At 41.3% G+C, this 24,179-nt stretch overlaps 2 protein-coding genes across 3 annotated transcripts in view; both read left to right on the top strand.

The window, feature by feature from the left end:
• LOC118804599 (calpain-2 catalytic subunit-like) overlaps positions 1–10,154 on the top strand; it is a 41,054-nt gene extending 30,900 nt beyond the window's left edge. Inside the window, exons 15-21 of the mRNA XM_036565136.1 lie at positions 2,612–2,669; positions 2,756–2,820; positions 4,398–4,466; positions 6,305–6,383; positions 7,864–7,980; positions 8,444–8,502; positions 8,607–10,154. Coding sequence (XP_036421029.1) covers positions 2,612–2,669; positions 2,756–2,820; positions 4,398–4,466; positions 6,305–6,383; positions 7,864–7,980; positions 8,444–8,502; positions 8,607–8,630 — 471 coding nt within the window. The 3' untranslated portion in view covers positions 8,631–10,154. The remainder of the gene's footprint in view (positions 1–2,611; positions 2,670–2,755; positions 2,821–4,397; positions 4,467–6,304; positions 6,384–7,863; positions 7,981–8,443; positions 8,503–8,606) is intronic.
• A 2,356-nt stretch (positions 10,155–12,510) lies between these two features.
• LOC118804658 (calpain-1 catalytic subunit-like) overlaps positions 12,511–24,179 on the top strand; it is a 41,031-nt gene continuing 29,362 nt past the window's right edge. The window contains exons 1-3 of one of the 2 annotated variants that reach the window (XM_036565228.1): positions 12,511–12,620; positions 17,806–17,831; positions 22,484–22,730. In XM_036565228.1, the coding sequence (XP_036421121.1) occupies positions 22,485–22,730 (246 nt within the window). In that variant the 5' untranslated portion in view covers positions 12,511–12,620; positions 17,806–17,831; position 22,484. The remainder of the gene's footprint in view (positions 12,621–17,805; positions 17,832–22,483; positions 22,731–24,179) is intronic. The other variant, XM_036565229.1, reaches the window with a different exon arrangement.

Raw genomic sequence — 24,179 nt, 5'->3', positions numbered from 1 at the left:
TCCCATTTTATTTTACAGATGATGGTCTATAGGTTATAGTCTCCTTTGGTTATTTGAATACTACTGTGTTTATAAATTTGAAATCAGTTATTATCCTTCAGCTTGTAGATATTAGTAGAAGCCCACATCAGATTATCTTTGGGGTATATGAGTAATTTTCAGTTTCACTTTGTTATTATAATGCCTAATTTGTAAATATCTGTAGAACTCTTGCTTGTCTAATTCTAATGTCTAATTCTAATGTCTAATGTCTTCAGCCAGATGAGTGTAAGATTCAAAATCTCCTCCTGTAACCATAGTACAGTAAGACTTTTCCATCAGTGTTTTTCAAAAATATCAAACAAACATGGCAAAAATGTACCTGTACACATTACAGCACATGCACAGTGTTTCACATCTCTGCCCAACAGAGAGAGTCAGGAGGCCACAGGATACTGGAAGCTCTCAAGTCCCACCCTAAGTGGACAGTTATGACAAACAAGCTTTATACAATGCAGTTGTTAATGATTCACCTCTGTTGTAGCCAGCAGACACAGAATTAAGCCCTCCAATCAATAACTGTTTCGAGTACAGAGCTAGACGAGGGTCAGCATTGCACTGATGGTTAGTCATGTGGACTAAGGTTAAAGGTAACAGAGACTCAGCAGTGGCATTCAGACCAATACATGGTCAGTCATGCAACTTAAGCATAAAAAGAAAATAAAACATTCCAAAATAACTTTCTGTCAAATTCAGTTCATAATGAAATCAGTCCTCTTCTGTTAAGAAGCTCAGATGTGGTATGGATGGAGTTTTGTCCGAATTTCTCTACTTTTTCAATGAGCTAAAAGTGAGAAATAATCAGAAGCTCTATTCAGAGTCCTGTTTGATGTCCTGGTGTATTTTCCTCTTTTACAGCAACTATTTGTGAGAATTACAGACCGAATTATTACTGTTTTTTTTTACCAGTGTTCTGATAAATTTCTAATAAAATCACATTTCTATTTGGTGGATTTTCCAGGCATAGTTCTTTGATCACTGTCACTTTATTTAGTCTTTAGCGTGCATATCCATATTAAACATTTTCCAAATCAGGAAACAGTGGATGCTTTGGAATCATTTACTTGATCTTGGTGGTAGAACTAATTTCTCACGAATGGGATAACATAGGCTACGTTCACATTACCAGCCTCATTGCTCTAATCCGATCTCTCCGACACGATGGTCGTTTAGGTAAGTGACTCAAATCTGTCATTAATGTGATGAACCGGCGTCCTGAAATGACCCTCATGAGCTCATCCTACTCAGTAACGTCACGTGAATGAATCACGTTCATCATCAGCACAAACTAACAAGCAGAACGAGCTTCACTGAGAAGATAATTAACTCTGATCAGCTCTCAGCTTCATTATTAGAGCGAGACGAAGGAGAAAAAGGTGAGATGAGCTGCTTTTCCACCGTTTACAGGCTTTAACTTCTGTTCGGCGCTGCTGCCATGGTAACGCTGAATGATGGCGCACGTGCAGTGTAAAAAAAAGCACCTGAATTCCGATCTGAGCGTCACATTAAGGTCGCATGGCCACGAATTGGATATGTATCCGATCTAGGATACATATGAAAGTGTCTTCGGATTTGAAAAGATCAGATTTGTGTGTCCACACAGCCCTGAAAACACATTAGGACAAAAAATCAGATTTGTGACACTTCAACCTGGTAATGTGAACGTAGCCTTACGAAAAGCAATAGGCCATAGACTGTGCATTCCAGCTTAGTGACCTCCCGGAACTTACATGCAGGTGTCTGAGTGAACTTTGTGAACTCGTTTGATATTATATAAGAATGATCCTTGTAGGATGGGCTGGACTTGTGTGAATTGGATGAAACCAGCTTTTTCAAAAGGAGTGTTGTACACCATTGGGAAATAAGGGGGGCTAAGTAATGAAGGGGTTTTGTATCTAATGGAGACTAAATGGAACATCAAAACTAAAAAGAAGGATGGGGTGACATCATACCACCCCAGATAAAGGGTATAAAAAGCGCTGTTCGGACATTGTATTTTGCAGTCGGGTCTCCAGAGACCACTTGCCGTTTGAACTCAGCATCTTTCTATTTTGATACTTTTTGAGAACTTTAAGTTAAAATAGTTATTAGTGTAAGTGTTCAGTCAGAATCCAAGGCCTGGGGCTGAAGGGGGTAGCTCTCGGTCCCGACAATGTCATCAACTTTTCACACAAATGGAGTGTGATCATATGACCATGTGTGACGCAAACAACAAAGTCAGTAGAAATTAAAGCCCTGAACTGACCCTTCCTTCAGTAACGTTATTGCCGACTGGACGTGTGAGTTTTATCGTGTGAGTTTTTATCCACCTGATTAAATAATCCAATCCAAACACGACCAGAGAAAAAAATCCGAACAGGGTTTTTTCATTGGGGATCCTAGGAGAGTTAACTTTAACGTGTTAATGTTAAACTTGCAATTAATGTTAACCCAAAATTGCATGTTATTAAAGCACAAGAACATGATTTGCACCAGCTTTTCCTAGTCAATCTTTCCTGCTTTTATTTTTTTAACCATGTCATAATTTTTGGGTGTATACTGTTGAAATGACTCATCCGCCTCTCCCCTCCAGGATATGCTGATTTCTGCTGCGGAGCTCAAGACGATCTTAAACAAGATTATTGCGAAACGTATGTATGCTCTTTTCATCTTGCCTTGAACAGAGCATGAAAGGATTCCGTCTCACCTGACTGCTTTCTTTTTTTCTCTCTTCTAGGAACTGACATTAAGACAGACGGCTTCAGCTTGGACACTTGTCGGATCTTGGTCAATCTCATGGACGTATCCTTTCAGCTGTTCGTAAACATGCAGTATTATGCTTTGAAGGGCTGTTCTGCTTGGCCGCATGTGTCTTGCTTGTGGCCATTATGGCAGCTGCCATAAACTGAGACCAAGCCCATGATTTATTGAGTCGTCAACAGGTTCTCCAGGTTCTCCCAAGTGCGTGAGTGTACATTTCTGTGTAGGTACTTGAGCAACGGAGCAAATTGAACTCCTACACACCCACTTTTTATTAGGATATGCTTCCTCCCCCACACACACACACTTTATTACAACAAAAATGCATTAAAATATATATTGCATGCAATTTTTTTCAACCACTTCTTCTAAAACAGAACTTTGACTAGAGAATGACTGCAGTGAAGCTGCATCACGAGATTTGATTCTATCCGGTTGCATGAACAAAGACAAGTGTTGGGTAGTAACGGAATACATGTAACAGTGTTGCGTAATCAGGATAGAAAAAATCGTAAAAATATTCCGTTACAGGAAAAAAGACAGTAATTAGATTACAGGTACGACAGAAAAACAGGGTGATTACTAGCAGGATTACATGCAAACTCTCCACCTTTTGTTGAAATTCACCAGTTTTAATGATATGTCACATGAATCATGTAGATCAGAGGTCACTAATAGGCGGACCATGGTCCGATTCCGGACCCAGATGTTGTCCTATGCGGACCCGGACCTGTAACCAAGAAACTCTGGAGAATTATTTCATTTCGATGGGGTGGTCCTATTTTAATCAGCGTAACTTTTCCAGCCTTTACGGTAGCTTTAGTGGCCCAGGAGACTCACAGACCAATCGCATGCGTTGTAAATATCACACATGACGCTGCTCAGCCAATCAGATCTGTGCATTATGTTCAGCACTGAGACTCGAGAGAGTGATGCACACACAGGGGAGGGACGAGGCGAGAAACAGCAGTCAGAGAAGAAAGTGAGTCAGAGGGAAGTTATTTCACACGTCGTGATCTAAAAAGAGAAAACTGACAAATGTTGTTGAAATGTTACTGAATTGTATGTTGGGTATGTGCTGGTCTGAGTGGATCAGACACAGCAGTGCTGCTGGAGTTTTTAAACACCTCAGTGTCACTGCTGGACTGAGAATAGTCCACCAACCAAAAATATCCAGCCAACAGCGTCCTGTGGGCAGCGTCCTGTGACCACTGATGAAGGACTAGAGGATGACCAACACAAACTGTGCAGCAGCAGATGAGCTATCGTCTCTGACTTTACATCTACAAGGTGGACTGACAAGGTAGGAGTGTCTAACAGAGTGGACAGTGAGTGGACACAGTGTTTAAAACCTCCAGCAGCACTGCTGTGTCTGATCCACTCGGACCAGCACAACACACACTAACACACCACTACCACAGGGGGCTAACAAAGTATCAGAGAAACAGATGGACTACAGTCTGTAACTGTAGAACTACAAAGTGCACCTATATAGTAAGTGGAGCTGATAAAATGGACAATGAGCGTAGAAACAAGGAGGTGGTCATAATGTTATGACTAATTGGTGTTGAAGCCCATATATCTGGTCATATTCAATGTTTCCCTTGACTCACACTCAGGACAGCGGTGATGGGAAGCTGGGCCTGGGCGAGTTCGCTACGTTGTGGAAGAAAGTGCAGAAATACTTGGTAAGACACACAAAGCACTGATACAGAGTCCGACATACTGAATAAACAGGGACAAATCCAGGCACAGAAAGTGTTTTTGTAGCTTTCTAGCTGGTGAACAAGCTTTTCTGCTCTGAAGGTCTATATTAATGTAAATGCACTGATTTCAAACCAGCTCTTTAATTAGCTGTGCTGTGATGTTGATTAGGTTGTGAAACAAATTCTAGATCATCATTCTTTTAGTGCTTGAACTGCTTTTTTATTAGGAGATGAATATCTTTGGTTAAAGCGGTAGGTTGGCAAAAAAATTAGATTAACACAAAAGTAGAAGAGTTTCTTGTAAAATATCTCTCAACGTTTGATTTTTTTATGAGGCTGGAGTCGCCACTCATTCGCCAGCTTCTTGGACGAAATTTTTGAAAATTTAAACGAGAGGCTGACTTCAGCTTCGTGACTTTTTAGTGTTTGTCAGTTTCTCATTGCAGATGAAACGTATCAGGAAACCAACTGGAGTGATTATAAATGCAAAAAGTTAATTCGTCTCCAAATTATCGAAGTTCGTCTTAAATCTTTCTCTTTGCCTTTCCGTTAGCTAGGTGTTGTCTGTGTTGCTATGGTGACCAGCAGTCTGCGTTGATCTTCAGGGTTAAAGGGTGAATAAGCAGTTCTACATTAACTCCAGAGTTTAAGACCATTAAACTGTGTTGAACAATCAGCAGAGCTTTATTTTACTATAAAGGAGGATTATTTTATTTTTAATCTACAATCTAATTCTGCTGTGGAGCCACAACAGGGCAGTAAAAGAGCCGCATGAGGCTCCAGACCCGCATGTTGTTGGTGTAGTGAATGAAATTTTGTCAAATTTGTTTGACTGATGACCAACTGGCATTAGACGGCGATTAATCATTAACTGGCAAGCCTAAAACCAAGAACCCGACCCATCAGAATATCAGTTATAAAATGCATATTTTTGGTTCTGAAACCTGATTGGCTGAGCCGTATTAGAAGCCATGGTAAAATCCTTTATATACACTTACGAACACACACACATCTACTGTTTCAAGCCGAGGGGCTGACTACTGTATGTTCAGGACTATTTGGGCTGTTTGGAAGTTTTATATTACATAAAGTTGCAAAGGATTTACCACTTATTGTTAGCCTGAGTTGCTAGCTAGCCCTCAGTGTACCTCAGTAGCTCTCGAAAGCAGTCATCGTCCACCATGCGCTTCTCTATCATTTTTCACACAGATGTGTGATTTCCTCACACTGCCGTACATCGCACTTTCTTATCATGGACAAAGTAGTCGTCTTTCAGTGTGGTCCATCATTTTAGTAGTTCTTGTCTATAATTTCTAGCTGTTTTTCATTTTTAGTAGGCCTATTAGCTGAACCAGTTCAAATTCAGAACTCCAATGCAGTTCAAACAGGTTGCTTGACTTGAATGATAAACCCACCCGTTCAAATAGGAGCTGTTGTTTATTGGAAATGAAATAAAGTTACCATTGTTTAATTGATAGCATTAATGAACAATTGATGAACAAGTTTCTTTTGCGGTTAACGGATAATCGTTTAATCAGTCTCCAGTTCCATGTCTGAAGTTTTTTTTTCTCTAGTTTTGAACTTAAGCTATCATGCTAACATTGATAACAAGTAAAGGTAGCCTATCCTGTCAGTTAGTGTCTTGCAAAGTCCTCACATGTTGATACATCAATGAAATTGGAAAAACATAGAGGCAAAATTCAGGCTTCAGGGTGGCTGTGACTACTGCAAGTAACTTGTTAGCTACATTAGCCTTATAGCTCCTGTGCAGTTTTACAACTAATAGTTGTAATAAACGTGTTTTTTGTTGTCCCTTATAGGGAATCTACAAGAAGAACGACTTGGATAATTCTGGGACTATCAGCACTCCAGAGTTGCGTTTGGCACTGAAGGAAGCGGGTGAGTCAAGTGTTGGCCCATATCCATCACATGACCACCATTCACACACTCAGTTGGTACACACACACAGCTTTTTGCTACTTACATCAAGCTGAGTCAGTCAGAAGAAGAAAGGAAGGAAGGAAGGAAGGAAGGCCTAGGGTACAGGAATACATACATAATATTACACCAACCTGTCTCCATACACTGTTATATACTGTAATGGTCAATACGAGCCTCTCACTTTAATTTCCACAGGTATTGAACAATACATTTAACAGACTGGCGCACCAATTTCAAAGTACCAAGTTTAATAAGCTTAATACTGATTATATTGCATAAAGTGCAACCATTATTTCAAAAAAGTTGGGATGCTGTGTAAAGTGTAAATAAATGTAAATAAAAACAGAATGCAATGATTTGTAAATCTCATAGACACACATTTTATTCACAATAGAACATAGAACACATATCAGATGTTGAAAGTGAGACATTTTACCATATCATGAAAAATATTTATTTAGAACTTGATGGCAGCAACACATCTCAAAAAAGTTGGGGCAGGGGCAGCAGAAGGCTGGAGAAGCAAGTGGTACTAATAAAAAAACAGCTGGAGGAGCAATTTGCAACATGACTGAGTAAAAAAAAAAGAGCATTTTAGAGAGGCTCTCAGAAGCAGATATGGGCAGAGGTTCACCAATCTGCGAAAAACTGCGTCTAAAAATTGTGGAAAAATTTCAGAAAAATTTTCCTTAATGTAAAATTGTGAAGACTTTGGAAATCCCACCATCTACAGTACAGAATATCATCAAAAGATTCAGAGAATCTGGAGAAATCCCTGTACACAAGGGACAAGGCCGACGGTCAATATTGGATGCTCATGATCTTCAGGCCCTCGGGCAGCACTGCATTAAAAACAGGCCTGATTCTGTACTGGAAATCACTGCCTGAGCTCAGAAACACCTCCAGAAGTCATCGTCTGTGAACACTGTTCACCGTGCAATCCACAAACGCAAGTTAAAGCTGTATCATGCAAAGAAGAAGCCATATGTCAACACGATCCAGAAATGCTGCCATCTTCTCTGGGCCAAAGCTCATTTAAAATGGACTGAATAATATATATATATATATATATATATATATATATATATATATATTTATTTATTTATTTATTTATTTATTTATTTTTTTTTTACTGCTGTCAGTATGCCAGAACAAAACCTCTCCATCTCCATTTTTGCCATTGTTCAGCCCAAAAATACTTGGGGGAAAAAAGTATATTAAGTTGCATTAAAAGTAAAGTACAATTTTTCATTGGTCCTGTACAGTTATTCCTTTTTTCCCCAAGTATGTTTGGGCATTTAGATAGATAGATAGAGAGAGAGAGAGAGAGAGAGAGAGAGATGGATGGATAGATAGATAGATAGATAGATAGATAGATAGATAGACACACACACACACACACACACACACACATATATAATCTTTTCTCCTTCAACAGGATTCTGCCTGAATGATACCATCTTCCAGCTGTTAGTGGCACGCTATGCTGATTCAAACCTCACCATTGACTTCGATGACTTCGTGGCCTGCCTCATGCGTCTGGAGATGATGTTCCGTGAGTGGGATTCCGTTCAGTACCTCTCAGTAGATAATAACAAGCAATAAAGATCACTTTATTGAGTGGCATTTCACTTTGTCTTAAACATGTATAATATCTTGAAAAATGGGGCAATGTGGCAAAAACATATCATGACACTTCAGGAAGTTTATACATATCAAGTCTTATTATTTATTTTTTGGCATCTGGTAAGCTGGGACATTCAAAGTAGCTCCACATTTCCAAAAATATTATCAAAAAACCACAAATCCAGTTATTTGATTTTTAATTTATTCACATACTTCACTGCACAAAGGCAGTTAACAGGACTAATAACGCTCTCTTTGTGATAAACGTGCAGTTGAAAAGTTTTTAAGTACTGACGATAAACGTGACATGCAAAGAAAGGCTTGAACTTTTCACCATAACGATAAATATCGTATTTATTGTACATTTGTATTTCCTTTCTTCTCAAATTCAGGAATGTTTAAGAAGATTGACGCACACAACAGCGGCTCCATAGAGGTGGACTTGACTCAGGTTAGTCAGACACAGACGTTTCACAGATCAACACAATGGAAATGTCTGTGGTTCATTTACACATCCTCCCTCTCTTTCTCTGTCTCTTTTCTTGTCTTTTTCAGTGGCTGTGCTTAACTATGGTCTAAAGGACGTCCTCCTGAAGACAGTGGACAAGTTAAGACACGATTATTGAACGTTCTCAGTTGCTTTAACATACTTCTTGCGCTTCATATTTTCACAACAGTTTCACAAGCCAAAACCACACAGTGCGTCTCAATTCAGGGGCTGCGTCCCAATTCAGGGGCTGCGTCCTTCAGAGGCTGCATTTGAAATAGGACTCATATCCGCGACTAGGCTGTCCCATTTCGAAGGCTCCTTCATATTCGGCCGAGAAATGTGTCCTTCTTTTCCATGGCAATGAAGGATCCGACGGGTGGATCCTTCACTAGCCAACATATCCCGAGGCTCATTGCGTGCCGGGGAGGATTCAGGAAAACGGCGGCATCAAGAGAGAAGCGAACAGCAGGTGACGAGTACACTTTTAAATATAAGTATTAGGTTTAAACTGAGGCGAAGAGCTAACGATACAAATGTAAAAAAAGAACAAAAAAAACAATCTCATCCGGCGGTAAGGCATGTCCAGCTCTAATACATGAAAAAAAAAGGAAAAAATAAATAACTGTGGCTCTGTCTTTAAAGAACTTTAAAAAACTTGGTTCAGCCTTCACGGGTCTAAGCAGCCTTTGAAGGACACGCCTTCGTAGACCGTGTCCTTCGAAGGATCCAGCCCCCGAATTGGGACACACTGGCTGTAATCTTGCACATATGACGACGCCATGACGTTCCAGTATTTCTCCTGTGCTGAGTGCCTATAGTAGTTTTGAATAGGGAAATAATAGAAATTTAAAAGGCAAGTTTCAAGTCAGACCTGTATCTTGACCCTTGACCAGTATTGTGTACGAGTGATAAGAAAATGGGTGCCACAGTGTTTGGCTGTGATTTTATGCAGAACCATCTGCTGTTACAGGGGTGTGAACTGTTATGCAAATCAGATGTGTTGAGATTTGTGCCAAAGCAATTGAGAATAAATGAAAACTACATTTATGCTGTGCTTGTAATAGTAACTTTTTGAAAGTGAACGACACTTTGTATTCGGTTTGTTCAAAACAATCTGTATTGTGATATTTTAACATTGATGTGATTTTATCATATTGTAATTATGATAATGAGAAAAGCCCTTGTAACTAACCTAGGGAGTTCTTGTACTCAATTCAGGTGGTCTTGGAGTTAGGAGCTTCCAAGTGGAACATGTGCAATGGTCTTCTCAGGCTGAAGGTCGAATAATTATGGTGAAAAATGTCATTCCAGTAATTTAGAGAAGGCTTGATACAATGGAAGTGCTGCCATAGCTGCTACTGAGGGATTAAGATCTGTTTCTGGTGAAATCGTACCAAATCTGACATTGGCCAACTTTACCTTCTCGCTGTTTACTTTTGATTAAAAGTGCATGGTTTTGTTATGGATTTTGTTTTTCAAATGGTGTGTGGGTGTGTAGAGGTGCTCTTTTCCAGAGGTAGCAGGAAGTCTTACTGTCCTTTAACCACTATGCAATGTAATGATGTATTAATGCATTCTGGTTTAAGAACCATTAAACATTTTTTATTCTGTCATTTTGAGTGTAGTTATCTTGTTTGACAGTTTTAGTCCCTGTATAACAGGATACAGGAATCATTCCATAAGCCTCCGAGGGCTAAGCAGCATGAGTTGTCTGAGCGTGCTTTGCCGCCCATCTCATGAGAACAGTGCCTTAGGAGGCAGCTTTGTGATGAAGGTACCTTCAACCAGCGTTGGGTCCAGCCAGGCACGTCAACGTCGCTGCTGGACTGCATTCAGTTCCATTACAGAGCGGCAGTTTAAGAAGGATACTGTCTAAGAAGCTAAAGTTAGCTTCTTATTCACAGGCTTCTTGTGCGAATTTTCCCGTTCCACCTTAAGTCTCTTGAGAAACTGTATAGTCTACTGTAGTCGTGCATCATTCTGTGGTCCTCGTTATGCCCATATTAGGAAATCCGGGTCTTCAGCTCCATTTCTCTATGGGCAGAATGAATAGGGTTTTGGAAAAATCTCCTCTGTCGCCCCCTGAGTTAAATAAAAATGTCCAGAACCCGACACGTTTTTGTCCTGTGAACATTTTTCTCAATATCACTGGATCCTCTGAATTACGAGGTCATTAAAGAGCTATAATACTATTATAGCTACATGCGAGCTAAAGCTACGCGCATCAATTTGATGTCACTAAGATAAGGCGGGCTGTGGCGCTGCTCTGACGAGCTGTGCTACCTTAACGAAATGTTCTACCGTAGCTCCTATTTACAGGTATACCCGTAAATAAAACCTCTAGGTGGGATATTCTGATAGACTAAAACTATTTATCAAAAATATTACCCGTGTTAAAACTACGAGACTGAATTTAGCTGCTTTTGTCGCAGCTTTTTGTTTGAATGTTCCCGTTCCACCTTAAATGGTGCAGCATCTGTGACTAGCCTTCACAAACATTAGCAAACGAGACAAAACACTGACCTGTCGGTTCTGTGAAACAGCAGAAATAAGTTAATGTTACTCTGTTAAGCAGAAGTAGAGAAACCTCCTCATATCAGGCCTTTCAACCCTCCATGAAGCTGAAGTCAGCTGCTTTTTCACCGGCTGCTTTTTCGAATTTACCCGTTCCACCTTAAATGGCGCAGCAGTTCAGAACATGACTGCTGCACCACTCAAGGTGGAATGGAAAAGTCGCACAAAGTGATGAAAAATGATATTCTGTACACAAAGCTGACGTATGTCCTGAGAAAGTGTCCTCAGAAAACTGTTACCAGCATTAAAATAATAATGAGGATATTCTGAGAGCCGAAATCAGTTTTTAGGGGGTGATAACCTGATTAAGAAGGCTGCCAGTCTAATGAGGTGAATTCAGTGCGCAGTAGCTTTAGCTCACCTGTAGCAATATTCATATTTCAACTCTTTAACGAGCTCGTAATTCAGAGGATCCAGTGGTATTCGAGAGGAGAACGTTTACAGGACAGAACGTATCGGGTTCTGGACATTTTTATTTAACACAGGGGGCGATAGAGGCGACTTTTAGAAAACCCTATACATTCTGGCCAAAGAGAAATGGAGCTCAGACCCGGAGTTCCTAATATGGGCATAAGAACATGGCGCCAACTACAGAATGACGACAGGACTACAGTGGTCTATAAATAGGGTTTACGAAAAATCGCCTCTGTCGCCCCCTGTGTTAAATAAAAATGTTCAGGACCCGATACGTTTTGTCCTGTGTAAGTCTGTTGGTGAACATGCACAATGTTGTAAGGCAAAGTAGTCCAAAAAAAATTACTGTTTTACCATCATCAACATTATAAAAACAGGCTCACTGTTGGTTTGGATAGGTCATAAAAAACCCACTGTAAAGAAAATTAAATCCTAAATTGGTAAGTTTCTCTACAGTGAACCATTTCCCTTCAAACCCCTCTGAATTTACATCTCAACGATTGAATTATGCAGAAATTTTTAAAACACGGTGGAATTCCCCTTTAAGGGCTGAAACGCATAGACAACCTACATTTAGCCCTTCCAAAGCCCCGCCCCCAGCGTAAGCACGTCTTCTTGCCAGTGATCATGAAGCCTGCGTTTCTGAGGGCTTGTCAACCTAAGCACCTCGCTGTCAATCATTCATTAGCCCCGCCCCCAGCGTACGCACGTCTTATTGTCAGTGATCATGAAGCTGCGCTTCTAAGGGCCTGTCAACCTAAGCACCTCGCTGTCAATCATTCATTAGCCCCGCCTCCAGGCCAGGGCTGCATGGGTACAACGTGTTGGCAGTTATTCTTTAGCCCCGCCTCTGGCGGGGGGCTCCGTGGGTACAACGTGTTGTGAGTCATTTTTAGCCCCGCCTCTAGCCGGGGCTGCGTGTGTATATCGTGCTGTCAGTCATCCTGTAGCCCCGCCCTCCAAGGGCTGGGCAGCCCACTGCAGTCCGCTGATTTCAGTGTTTTGATGACTTCATCCCCATCCTACTCACTCGCTCCAGCCGAAGTCTGAGAGCCTCGCCTCCGGCAAGCTGGTCAGAGGAGTAAACAGTGGTAAGTCTGCATATTTCCACTCGTTTTCCATTCTTTTTTATATAAAACGCCACGTCCACGTTTAAGTCCTCAGCTTTACAGAGCGGCGAAAGGGAGATTCGTTAAGTTAAAGCGTTAGCAAAGCGTGCTAACTCAGCCCCACCACATAAATGTGACAATATAACGGAAACTTTCTCATAAATGTCACCTTTATGTTCTCTCGAGTTCGTTCTTTATCGTGTGTAACCTTACAGCTGGTAAAATGGACAACATATCACCCCTTCGCTTCAATAACTGTCCACAGTTTAGTCATATTACTGCAGGAGGCTCATGAATTATTCATGAGCTACGTACATTATCTATTAGCCAGCTAGCTAGCTAAGTAGGATTGGTCAGAAGCCAAATAAGGTGTCACTGTAAGCTTATCAGCGGTGTATCTACGTGAGCTAAACAGTGTTGGGATGCTGACCTGGTCATCTAGCTATACATCCACTGTGAGTCTTAATGAACCCATTCATTCTGCTCTGCTGTATCATTGCCCTCTGTGTATTTAAAGAGATATGCTTAGCCCCTGTTAGGAAAGTGTGTCAGTGTGTTATGCTCTGTGTTTGTTGGTGTGTGTGTGTGTGTGTGTGTGTGATCTGATCTCTTGTGCAACGTGGCCTCTGTCTCCAAAAACAGCCTCACGCTCACATCAATATGCACTAAAGTGCTGATTCACATCATTCTGCATTGATTTCCCCAAATCACTGGTCAGCAAGAGACAGCCCTATCTGTGACCACCCCCTTATCACATCAAGTCAGAGTCAAGGAGCTCCCATCTTCGTCATAGAGGCTGATCTTCGTCATCAGCCAGGGGCATCCACAACTGTAAACTGCAACCAGAGGTGGTCAACATGGCAAAAATATAATATTATAATACTCTCGAGAGTTTTTTAAAGGGATATTCCACCTATTTTTCAAAACGTCTATATAATTAAAGTCATTCAGAATGGTTTGATTTGAGGTCACGTTGTTTTATGACTCAAGGTTTTGGTCTAAAATGTATTTTTAAAATGAGAGGTGTGTGAATGGCATTGTACTGCAAAATAGTCCCAAAAGAAAACCGATTAATTCATATTATGCACTATTCTGCTATCGTCAACATTAAAAAACTCAGAAGATATGAAGGTTCACTTGTTGTTTTTAGATAGTAAATGAAATGGCTGTATTTGTGTGGTCGTTTTGACTCCTGGTTCCTATCACCACCACTGTAAAGGAATTTAGAGTGAGTCATTTTTTTATACAATGATTTCACACCAATCTACTCTGAAAGACTTTATGTTTAACTTACAGCAGTTGAATTATTTAGAAATCTTGTATGATGGAAAACCACACTTTCCTCATTTTATTTTTAAATAATTTGCTGTAGTATAAAAACAAATTAATACATAAACATGTAAAATGTACCGTTTACTTCCATACATGGAAAATAAGTGGAAAAACAGGCCATTTTGAAAACACTGTTTTTTGTGCTTACATACATTTATATAAAATGTATGTACATGCGCTAAATACACTAAACTATTGGGACACCCCTTCTATTTATTGAGTTCAGATGTTTCAGACACGCCCATTACTAACAGGTGGATAAAATTAAGCACATAGCCTTGCAGTGGGACTCTGGAGCATTATGAAAACATATTCTGTGGAGTGATGAATCGCACTTCTCTATCTGTCAGTCTCATGGACGAGTCTGGGTTTGGTGAATGCCAAGAGAACGTTACCTGCCTGACTGCACTGTGCCAGCTGTAAAGTTTGGTGGAGGAGGGATGATGATATGGGGTTGTTTTTCAGGGGTTGGTCTAGAACCCTTAGTTCCAGCGAAGGGAATCTTAATGCTTCAGCGCCAAGACATTCTGGACATTTATATGCTTCCAACTTTGTGTGAACAGTTTGGGGAAGAACCTTTTCTGTTCCATCATGGCTCAGTGCACAAAGCACAGTCCATAAAGTCATGGCTGGGTGAGTTTGGTGTGGAAGAACTTGACTGGCCCTCTAAGAGCCCTGACCTCAACCCCATCACACACCTTTGGGATGAACTAGAACAGAGATAGTGCTCCAGACCCTCTCATCCAACATCAGTCTCTGACCTCACAAATGCTCTTCTGGATGAGTGGGCAAGAATTCCCACAAACACTCTCCAAAATCTTGTAGAAAGCTTCCCAGAAGAGTGGAAGCTGTTGTAGCTGCAAAGGGGGGGCCAACTCCATATTAATGTCTATGGGTTTAGAAAGGGATATAAAAGCTTCTGTAGGTGTAATGTGTAGGTGTCCCAATACTTTTCTCCATATACTGTATATATAAAAAAAATTGCCCTTTAATAGATGAACAGTTTGTACAGACTCTCTATTATGTGTTTTTGATGAAACATTCAGCTGGCCATATGCTCAAAAAGTCGTCTTGTGCCCACCATGACAATTGCGTGTTGTCATTTTGCTGACCCGTGTTTGCAGCTGATGTGAAATTTGACCGTTGGAACTGATTTGCCTTATCTGTGTAGTAGAACCTATTGAAAAGCACAAGCCGTGCTACTGTAACAACAGAGAGTTTACCTCACAAGGTACTGGCTAATTAAGCACAGGCCTGCCTTTTACAGCGCTCGTCACTGGTGTCTATCACAAATACTTGAAGGCTTTTCTTTTTAGTAGTAAGGCCCAATCCCATTTCACCCCTCGCCCCTACCACTTAGCCCTTAGCCCTCTGTTTTTTGCGTTCACGTCTAGGGTTAGGGTATCCCAGTTTTTGTTGGTAGGGCAAAGCGTTAGGGCTACATGACCCACCAAACGGACGTGTTTCAGTGGCTCCAAACAGAGAGTTATGAGAAAAGAAGAAAAACCAGCAAGATGGCTGAACCAGAGACCAAAGAAACCCACAAATGTGAGAATTTTCTCCATTAAAAAATTACAATAACCACTGTATTATCTTAGTTTACTGTAGTTTCAGTGTATTTTGGTCCTTTTTTGTTCATAACAAGCATAAAAATCGCTAGTAGCATGCCAATGTCTTGGTAGCTAGCTAGCTAACTTTCCCGTCCCACCTTAAATAGTCCAGCCGTTCTGACGCCTGAAGTGCCAGAATGTAACTGCTGCTCCATTTAAGGTGGAACGAGAAAATTCGTCGTGAATATCTGACTTCAGCTTCATATCACTGAAGAATTAGGGGTGGGTGATAATAAATAATTGCCCCCCTCTTTGAAGGCATAAGATTTCCTAAATGTAACTAAAGCCCAGCAGTGAGGAGCTGAACTTTACCCTCCTCTGCTGTCACTGCAGACTGGCAGGGTCGCCTACAGAGCAGCGCTGGTAGCTGTTAATGAAGTCATGTTTTTTTATTTTTTTTTATTTGAGGGTCCCATTTCGTAGGGCAAGATTTCAACCACTACCCCTTATAACTCAGTTCCAAGGGGTTAAGGTGACACTCAAAAACAAGGGGTAGGGATAAAAAGAAATGGAACTGGGCCTAAGTGTTGATTGATGTAACTCTCAGTTTGGTCAGCTCCTGCACTTACTGGCCTGGTAAGTAGTAGCCTAAAAGCATAGCTCAGCTAAGTTCCCACAGTCATGCTTCATTGCAGAATTAGCATTAAACTGTCAACCTTAAATCAAAATTGACAAAATTGTTCTCCTTGTTGGTTCATGTCCCTGGTCATTTATTCATTTATTCATTCGTTTATTTATTCATGATTTATTATTTAAGACTTTTTTTTTATTTGTGTGGTGCCTTTTTGCCTCCACCGGGTGGGAAAGTATAATTTTAACCAATGATATTGTGTATTATACAACAGTTAGTTCCGGCTGCACAAGCTGATTGGTTGAGAAGCGTTCTAACTGTGCTGTTATTTCACCATAACATTTTTTTCATAAACACTGTATCACTGTATCACTCTGCTGAGTGCTAAGCAACGACTTTGACAGCTGTAGGAGACGCTCAAGCCATTTGAACGTTTTTACTTCTTACTTTGCCACAAACAGAAAATGGACACTTTTAAGATCATATTTGACCGACAGCCGATTTGGTCAGACTCTGAAGATGAGACGACACTAAATTCCCAAACTGTCATCACCACTGAGCAGCTTTTCAGTCGGCAGCTGTGACAGAAGAACAGCTAAACAACCTGGAATCAGCCAGAAATGAACCCAATACCATTCGCCAAACTAAACGGGATGTAAGATGCTTTACAGACTGGCTGGAACAAAACAACATTAATACTGATCTGGCAAAAACTGACAAAACTGAGCTGAACTTGATATTGCGGCAGTTTTGTGGCTCAGTCTGATTTCATCAGACTCTGAAGATCAGACTACATGTTTGGCGAATGGTGTTTGGTTCATTTCTGGCTGATTCCAGGTTGTTTAGCTGTTCTTCTGTCACAGCTGCCGACTGAAAAGCTGCTCAGTGGTGATGACAGTTTGGGAATTTAGTGTAAGGAGCTGGAGAACGAACTGCCGGCTGTGCAGCGAGTGGGCGGAGCTCGTTACTCTGACGCAGCAACAAGCTGCTTGTTAAGGAACTATAATTTGGTGAAGGAACTGCGAACATTAAAACATATTAAACGCCGCGTTCACGACCCAGTTTATTAATTTATTACTTTATTTATTTAACTGTAGTATAAAAGCAATAGAACACTCGAGGGAGTGTGTTAATGCGTATAACATCACGGCTGTGATGATCTACGGCGACCAAATCACAGCCATGATGTTATTTTGCGATAACACACTCCCTCTGTGTTCTATTCCTTAAATATCACCTTCCCACCACTCCCACCTATCACCAGTTGAAGACACTCTAATTCATGCTGCTTCACTCTGAAACATGTAATTCAGAGACTAATACCTTCTACAGTGTATGGAAGGAAAACCGTTACGTTTTTAACATTAAACAGCAGCAGCAGTATCTGACTGCATAAACGTTGCCATGGTGATGTCTACTTCTGATTTGGAGCTCTGGTTTCCATGTGGGAATGCCATGTGGGAATGCCATGTGTCAACACAAACACAGCTGAAGTCACCAGCCACGCAAATGAACATCCAGCCAAGCCAAGTATAGAAATGATGCAGTGAGCTGATAGCTTATGATTTCATTTCATTTTTTATGTCTGATTTTGTTTATTTCTGATCTGATGGTGTTCCACTCTGTGCTGAACTGAACTCTCTGTCTCTTCAAGCCTGCGGCTGTGACGAGGAACTGCAGGTATATTCACACACACACACACACACACGCAAAGCTGTTCTTAGCCTGTGGTTTGGAGCTTCCTTTTAACATCAGTGAGGCTGGCTGGCCTGTATGATCTCACTGACTCTCATTATCTGCTCTGCAGAGTTGAAATAACAGGAACTGGTAAACAGGCCGCTTTTCCAGGCGCAAATTAACCCTGAAACGAATCAAAGCTTTCCGTTTAAAAAGCTAGTCTAGGTTTAAAAAAATGGTAAATCATGCTAGAGATGCTACCCTTTTTTGATATGACAGTGGAATAACCATTTACGAAATACTGATTGACTCGCCTTTCAATCACAGTCGTCTCCAAGCACTTCCTCTGACAAGCGAAGGAAAAATTCCAGCTGAACTCCTCAGGAGAAGAAACCTGCAGTGAGAACGGCAGTGGCAGCAAATTAGTCCAGATTATTAGACTGAGAAATGATGGAAAGGTGATACTGAGGAATGTAATTCAGATCTCCTTTTTAGACATGAAAACGGAGCACTTTAACGTCCAGTTGCTAAAAGATTTCCTGGTTTGATTAATGTAATCAAGGTTTCCGAATCCCTGTTTTGCTGTTAATCAGCCTACGTTCGTATTTTGTCAGTTTTCAAGCACATTTTTCTGCACTGAAAATTTTGCCAATTTGTACCCAGTTTATTTTTGATTGTTAAAATTATATAGGCTTCCAAATTTTCCTTGTTCCAAAACTTTTTAATCAGTTAGCACGAGTGCCAAGGATGCGACCAGGTAGCCTGTGCTAAAATTTTGATGGACTTGTCCGAATTTAGCAAACTGTCATTTGGTACCCTAATATCTGCCTAAATTATTGAAGTATTGGCCCTCTAGTCAGAAGATAGGGAGTTTCATCCCCAGCTCAAACCATGCTACAACCATCTGTGACCGAAAGACCAAGAAAGTACAATTATCCTCACTCTCTCTAGGTGGATAGGGTGGTACTCCCTCGCCCCCGTCAGTCAGCACAGTGCTAGCCAATGTGAATGTCTGCTGGCTAGCGTAACGGAATTGGCAGTTAGGGTTCTCCTCCAAGCGTGTTGAGCTGTCTGATGACATTGTATTAGTGGCAGTTTGAAAAGATGCTTTGGAGGATGGATCCTTCCAGGGCTGGCAAACAGTGTATTTTAAGATTAAATTAGCTTAAAAACAGTTTGATTTTTAAAATGACTGCGTGGTGCGTAGGGTTGGGTGTTGATACCATTATGGTACTGACTGAGTTACTTCAGTGCTAACAAATAGGGTATTTCTGATATGCATGCGCGCTACTAAGTGACCTGTGCATGGAACTTAACAGCACTTCTTTCAGAAATTCCTCATCTACTGCTGTGTGGTCAGTTGCAGTGTGAGTTAAACCTTTTTAACTCCTTGTAATCACTGGTGGTTCCAAAATGCACTTCGTCATATTCTTTACTTCATAACTTTCATATTTTATAAGCTTCATTCAAATGGTGGGCGTCATATGAGAGCTGTAACTCTCATCTTCCCAGTCAGATAGATGGGTGATGTAATTTTAAAACTTTATAATAAAAGAAGCTGAACTTTTTTCCTACTGAAAGATGACAGCTTTATCCACAAATCTGAGCTACAAACTGGATCTCAGATGGCGTCTCTTCAGTGATCTGCTCTGTAAAAAAAATATTTTAATAAAAAAAATACAAAGCATCTAAGATTTTTGGCTTCTAGCAGTAAATTGTAAGCATATAGCAATACATGTATGATCATAAAACACATTTTCAGTTAATTTGAGGGGAACTTCTACAAAACAAAAACTAAAAATGTACATTTTTTTCATGCAGTTACTGAATAATTGGCCTTACGATTTGGGCATGAAAATTCAGATGGAAAAACCGAAATATACCCACGAGCTTAAGAGGTTAATGTTAGTCCAGGTTGTTAGTGAACATTAAAGAGATATATGGAAAGAGGAGCCAATCTTTTGGGGTGATGATATCCTTTAGCCTTCGTTTAGCCTTTAGAATAGCAGCCCGCTAGCTGGGCCTGTGTGTCCCCTCGGCCTGCTCGTGATGCACTTGCGTCGGTCAGTTGTATCACACAGTGGCGCGGTACTGCAGCCTTTTACTTCAACTAAGCCAAGAAATCCTCAGCTCAACCGCCACTACTGTTAGCGGAATGACTGTGATATTTACTGAACTTCAGCAGAGCCTGGCGCTCAGAGATCTAAGTACAGGACATACGATTGTTTAGTTGTGTTTTTAATGATTTTACACAATAAAAACATTTTGCGTTTGTTGTAAAATGTAGTTCCTATTACTGATTTATTAATCCAGTGAGTGAATGCCATTCTTTCAAGCTTGGTATGTTTTATTAGTGACACAGAACACAACGTTTGCCAAAAATAAGAAAGTTATAAAATGGAATTGTATAAATATCAGGACTTATAGGCTAGATAAGTTAGAGAGCGTTAGTATTGGTACTTGGTATCGGCCGATACTTGAGCAGGTATCGGTTTTGATATAACTCAAGAAATTTGGACAAGAAACAACACTCGGCACCAATTTTTCAGAGACAGAGTAGTTGATGTGTGTATCTTAAACGTTAAATATCTAAAATTTAAAACTATAATTTATAAAAGTTTTTTATATAAATTTATAAAACCAGGTAAACAAGTAAATGCCTTTCATTCAGGATTGGTATGTTTATTTTGTGCCACGGAGCACAGCTTTTACCAAAATAAAACATTTAAAAAGTAGAATAGTTATAAATATCAGGACTTTTAAGCTAGTAGGGATGGATAAAATTAGTATTGGTAGTGTCGATATTTGTTATTGGCCGATACTGAAGGATCAGGTATTGTATCGGAAGGGAGAAAGAGCTGTTGGTGCATTTCTACTACAAAATACAGAAAAATTCTGTCATTTGATACTAGATTTCAATACCCAAGTACTCTATCTTGGCCAGTAAGCAAGCTTGTTCCAAAATCGAGGCTGCTGATTGGCTAAGTTACAATCTGTAAACATCTTATTAGCGTGAGCCCTTCTTGATCAGTCAGTAACGACACCCACATCCACTCATTTCTGTTTTAAGCCGCACCCACTGTGTAGTTTAAGTATGGTTTTGGAAAAAGTAGGGTTCAGAAATGGGTACTGAAATCAAGGTATCGGAATTGGTATCGTATCAGAGTTTTTTGATACTCAGTATCTATACTCAGCCCTGATTGTGCATAGTATAACGTCATATTCCCCAAAGACGCTGTTAGCTTTTATTAAAACTCTGCAGCTTTTCTCATTTAACATCTCATGCATTTCATATGGCGCTGTGACGTCTCTGTTGATGCTCAGTCTTCTTCCTCCTGGCTCTGGACTGCAGTGGTTTTATCTCTGCATGCCCCACTGACAGCTCTCTCTGGTCTGAGTGCTGCTGTGTCTCTAATGACTGACCGCTCTGCTGTGTGTCCGAGGCTGTAAAAGCTTCCTCTTATCATTAGCCAAAGTGTCTCTCTCTCTCTCTCTCTCTCTCTCTCTCTCTCTCTCTCTCTCTCTCTCTCTCTCTCTGAATGTGAAGGGATATGTTTCATTTAAGCTGTGCTGCTGAATGTTTATGTGCTCAGCTCCGGTAATGCCAGTCTACACACACACACACACTCCATCATACTTTGTCTGTGTCAGCTTTCCTGTACTGTACTGTGTACAACACACTCTCTCTCTCTCTCTCTCTCCCTCTCATTCTGTCTCTCTCTACCTCTTTCTAACTCTCTCTCACTCTTCTCTTTGGCCCAATCCCATTTCACCCAACCATTTAGCCCTTATCACTCCATTTTGCGCGTTCATGTCTAGGAGTAGGGTGTCCAGATTCTTGTTGAGATAGAGGGGTAGGGTGAAGTGTTGGGGCTACATGGCCCTCCAAACAGAGGTTTTTCAGAGACTCCAAACAGAGTGTTATGAAGAAAAACAGAAAAACTGGCAAGACGGCTGAACAAGAGACCAAAGAAACCCACAAATGTGAGAATTTACTCTGTTAAAAATGACAATAACCACTATGTTATCTTTAACACTAACATAATACTTCTGTATTATGGTCCTTTTCTTCATAACAAACATAAAATATTGCTAGTAGTTTGCTGATGATAGCTAGCTAAATTCCCCGTTCCACCTTAAATAGTGCAGCAGTTACATTCTGGCACCTCAGGCGTCACAATTAGTGCTCCATTTAAGGTGGAACAGGAAAATTCAAACAAGAAGCTGGTGAATATCTGACTTCAGCTTCATATCACTGAAGAATTAGGGGTGGGTGATAATAAATAATTGCCCCCCTCTTTGAAGATCATATGATGCCCTAAATGTAACTAAAGCCCAGCAGTGAGGAGCTGAACTTTACCCTCCTCTGCTGGCACTGCAGACTGGCAGGGTCGCCTACAGAGCAGCGCTGGTAGCTGTTAATGAAGTGATGCTCTTTTTATTTGAGGGTCCCATTTCAGAGAGGAAGATTTCAACCACTACCCCTGTAACTCAGTTCCAGGGGGCAAGGAGACCCTCGATAACAAGGGGTAGGGGCAGAAATAAGAAATGGGATTGGGCCTTAGTCTCACTCCCATTCTGTCTTTCTCTCTGTGATTCTCTCTCTCTCTCTCCCTCCCTCTCTCACTGTATTCACTGTGCCTGTGTTGTTGCAGTATGGAAATCTTTGGTGGGATGTCGGCGAGGATTCACCGTGAGCGGCTGCATGCGGAGGGCGTGGGCTCTAACGAGCGAGCACTGCGTTTCCTCAACCAGGATTACGAGGCTTTGAAGCAGGAGAGCCTGGAGAGCGGACAGCTGTTTGAGGACCCCTGCTTCCCCGCCCAGCCGCCGTCACTGGGCTTCAAAGAGCTCGCCCCTCACTCCTCCAAAACCCGTGGCGTGACGTGGAAGAGGCCCACGGTGAGTCACATGGTCACGTGGTCACTAACCAGGCCTGTCCTGATCCCGTCTGAAAGATCAAGGCCTGTTTATTGAATATGAGCAAAATCAAAATGATCTTCAGACACATCTAAATTTACAGCTTCCCCTTCAGCGCAAAACGCAGTCAGCCGGCCGAGACGTGTCTGAAGTTTATTACTGTAGTTTTGAGCTGGTGCTACGAGGCTAATGTAGCTAACCAGGGGTGGAAGCTCAAACTCAGTCATTTAGCCTTGTGCAAACTGCCTGAATCATCACCTGCTATTATCCATAAAACTAGCTAATACTTAGCGGTTGCTAGGCGGTTGCTATGGTGTACACAGTGGTTGACAAGCAGTTGCTAGGCGATTGCAATGGGGTACACAGTGGTTGCTAGGCGGTTGCTATGATGAACATAGTGGTTGCCAGGCTGTTGCTAGGCGGTTATTATGGTGAACATAGTGCTTGCCAAGTGGTTGCTAGGCGGTTGCTATGGTCTACACAGTGGTTGCTAAGTGGTTGCTAGCGATTGCTATTGTTTACACAGTGGTTGCCAAGTGGTTTCTAGGCGGTTGGTAAGTGGGTGCTATGGTGTACGTAGTGGTTGCTATGGACCACACAGTGGTTGGTAAGTGGGTGCTAGGTGATTGCTATTGTTTACGCAGTGGTTGCCAGGCTGTTGCTATGCAGTTGCCAAGTAGATGCTAGTTGGTTGCTATGGTGAACATATTGGTTGGCAAACGGATACTAGGCGGTTGCTATGGTGAACGCGATGGTTGCAAAGCGGTTGGTAGGTGGTTGCTATGGTGTACACAGTGGTTGCCAAGCGGTTGCTAGGTGGTTGCTGTGGTGTACGCAGTCTTTGCTGAGCAATGGTTTACGCAGTGGTTGCTGAGGGTTGCTATGGTGTACACAGTGGTTGCCAAGCAGTTTCTAGACGGTTGCTGTGGTTAACGTAGTGGTTGCCAAGCATTTGCTAGGTGGTTGCTATGTTGTATGTAGTGGTTGCCAAGCAGTTGCTATTACAGACAAAGCTGAAGTTAATTAGTTACTCAACAACTCGACACAGTCATAGTTTAGATATGCAGTTTACTCAGTGCTAATTGGTGGCTTGTAGCTCCCATGCAAAACTAGAAGAGAAGCTAACAAGCCTTTCGTCAGAAACACACTTAAACTAGCTGCTCATGAAATGCGAACGCATATATTGCATACTTGCGGTAGTAGTGGGCAGTAAACTGGTGGTCAGGTATGTGTTTTGTCAGAACCATTATACCATAATGCCACCAACAAGCGCACATAACACAATGTACAAAAAGTGCTAACGTTAGCTTGTTTGGCTGAACAGCTGAGTAAGGGATGTTTGACATGTTTCGATCACTTCCCGCTGTCTAGTCCACAGCATCTGAAGTAGGTCCACTTGTTGTTGAGACAGTGAACAGGAATGGCTTTGGG

Source organism: Colossoma macropomum, unplaced genomic scaffold, assembly GCF_904425465.1.
Source record: "Colossoma macropomum unplaced genomic scaffold, Colossoma_macropomum, whole genome shotgun sequence".
Taxonomy (NCBI): domain Eukaryota; kingdom Metazoa; phylum Chordata; class Actinopteri; order Characiformes; family Serrasalmidae; genus Colossoma; species Colossoma macropomum.
Note: the sequence above shows the minus strand (reverse complement) of the source record. Positions and strands in the feature narration are given on the sequence as shown.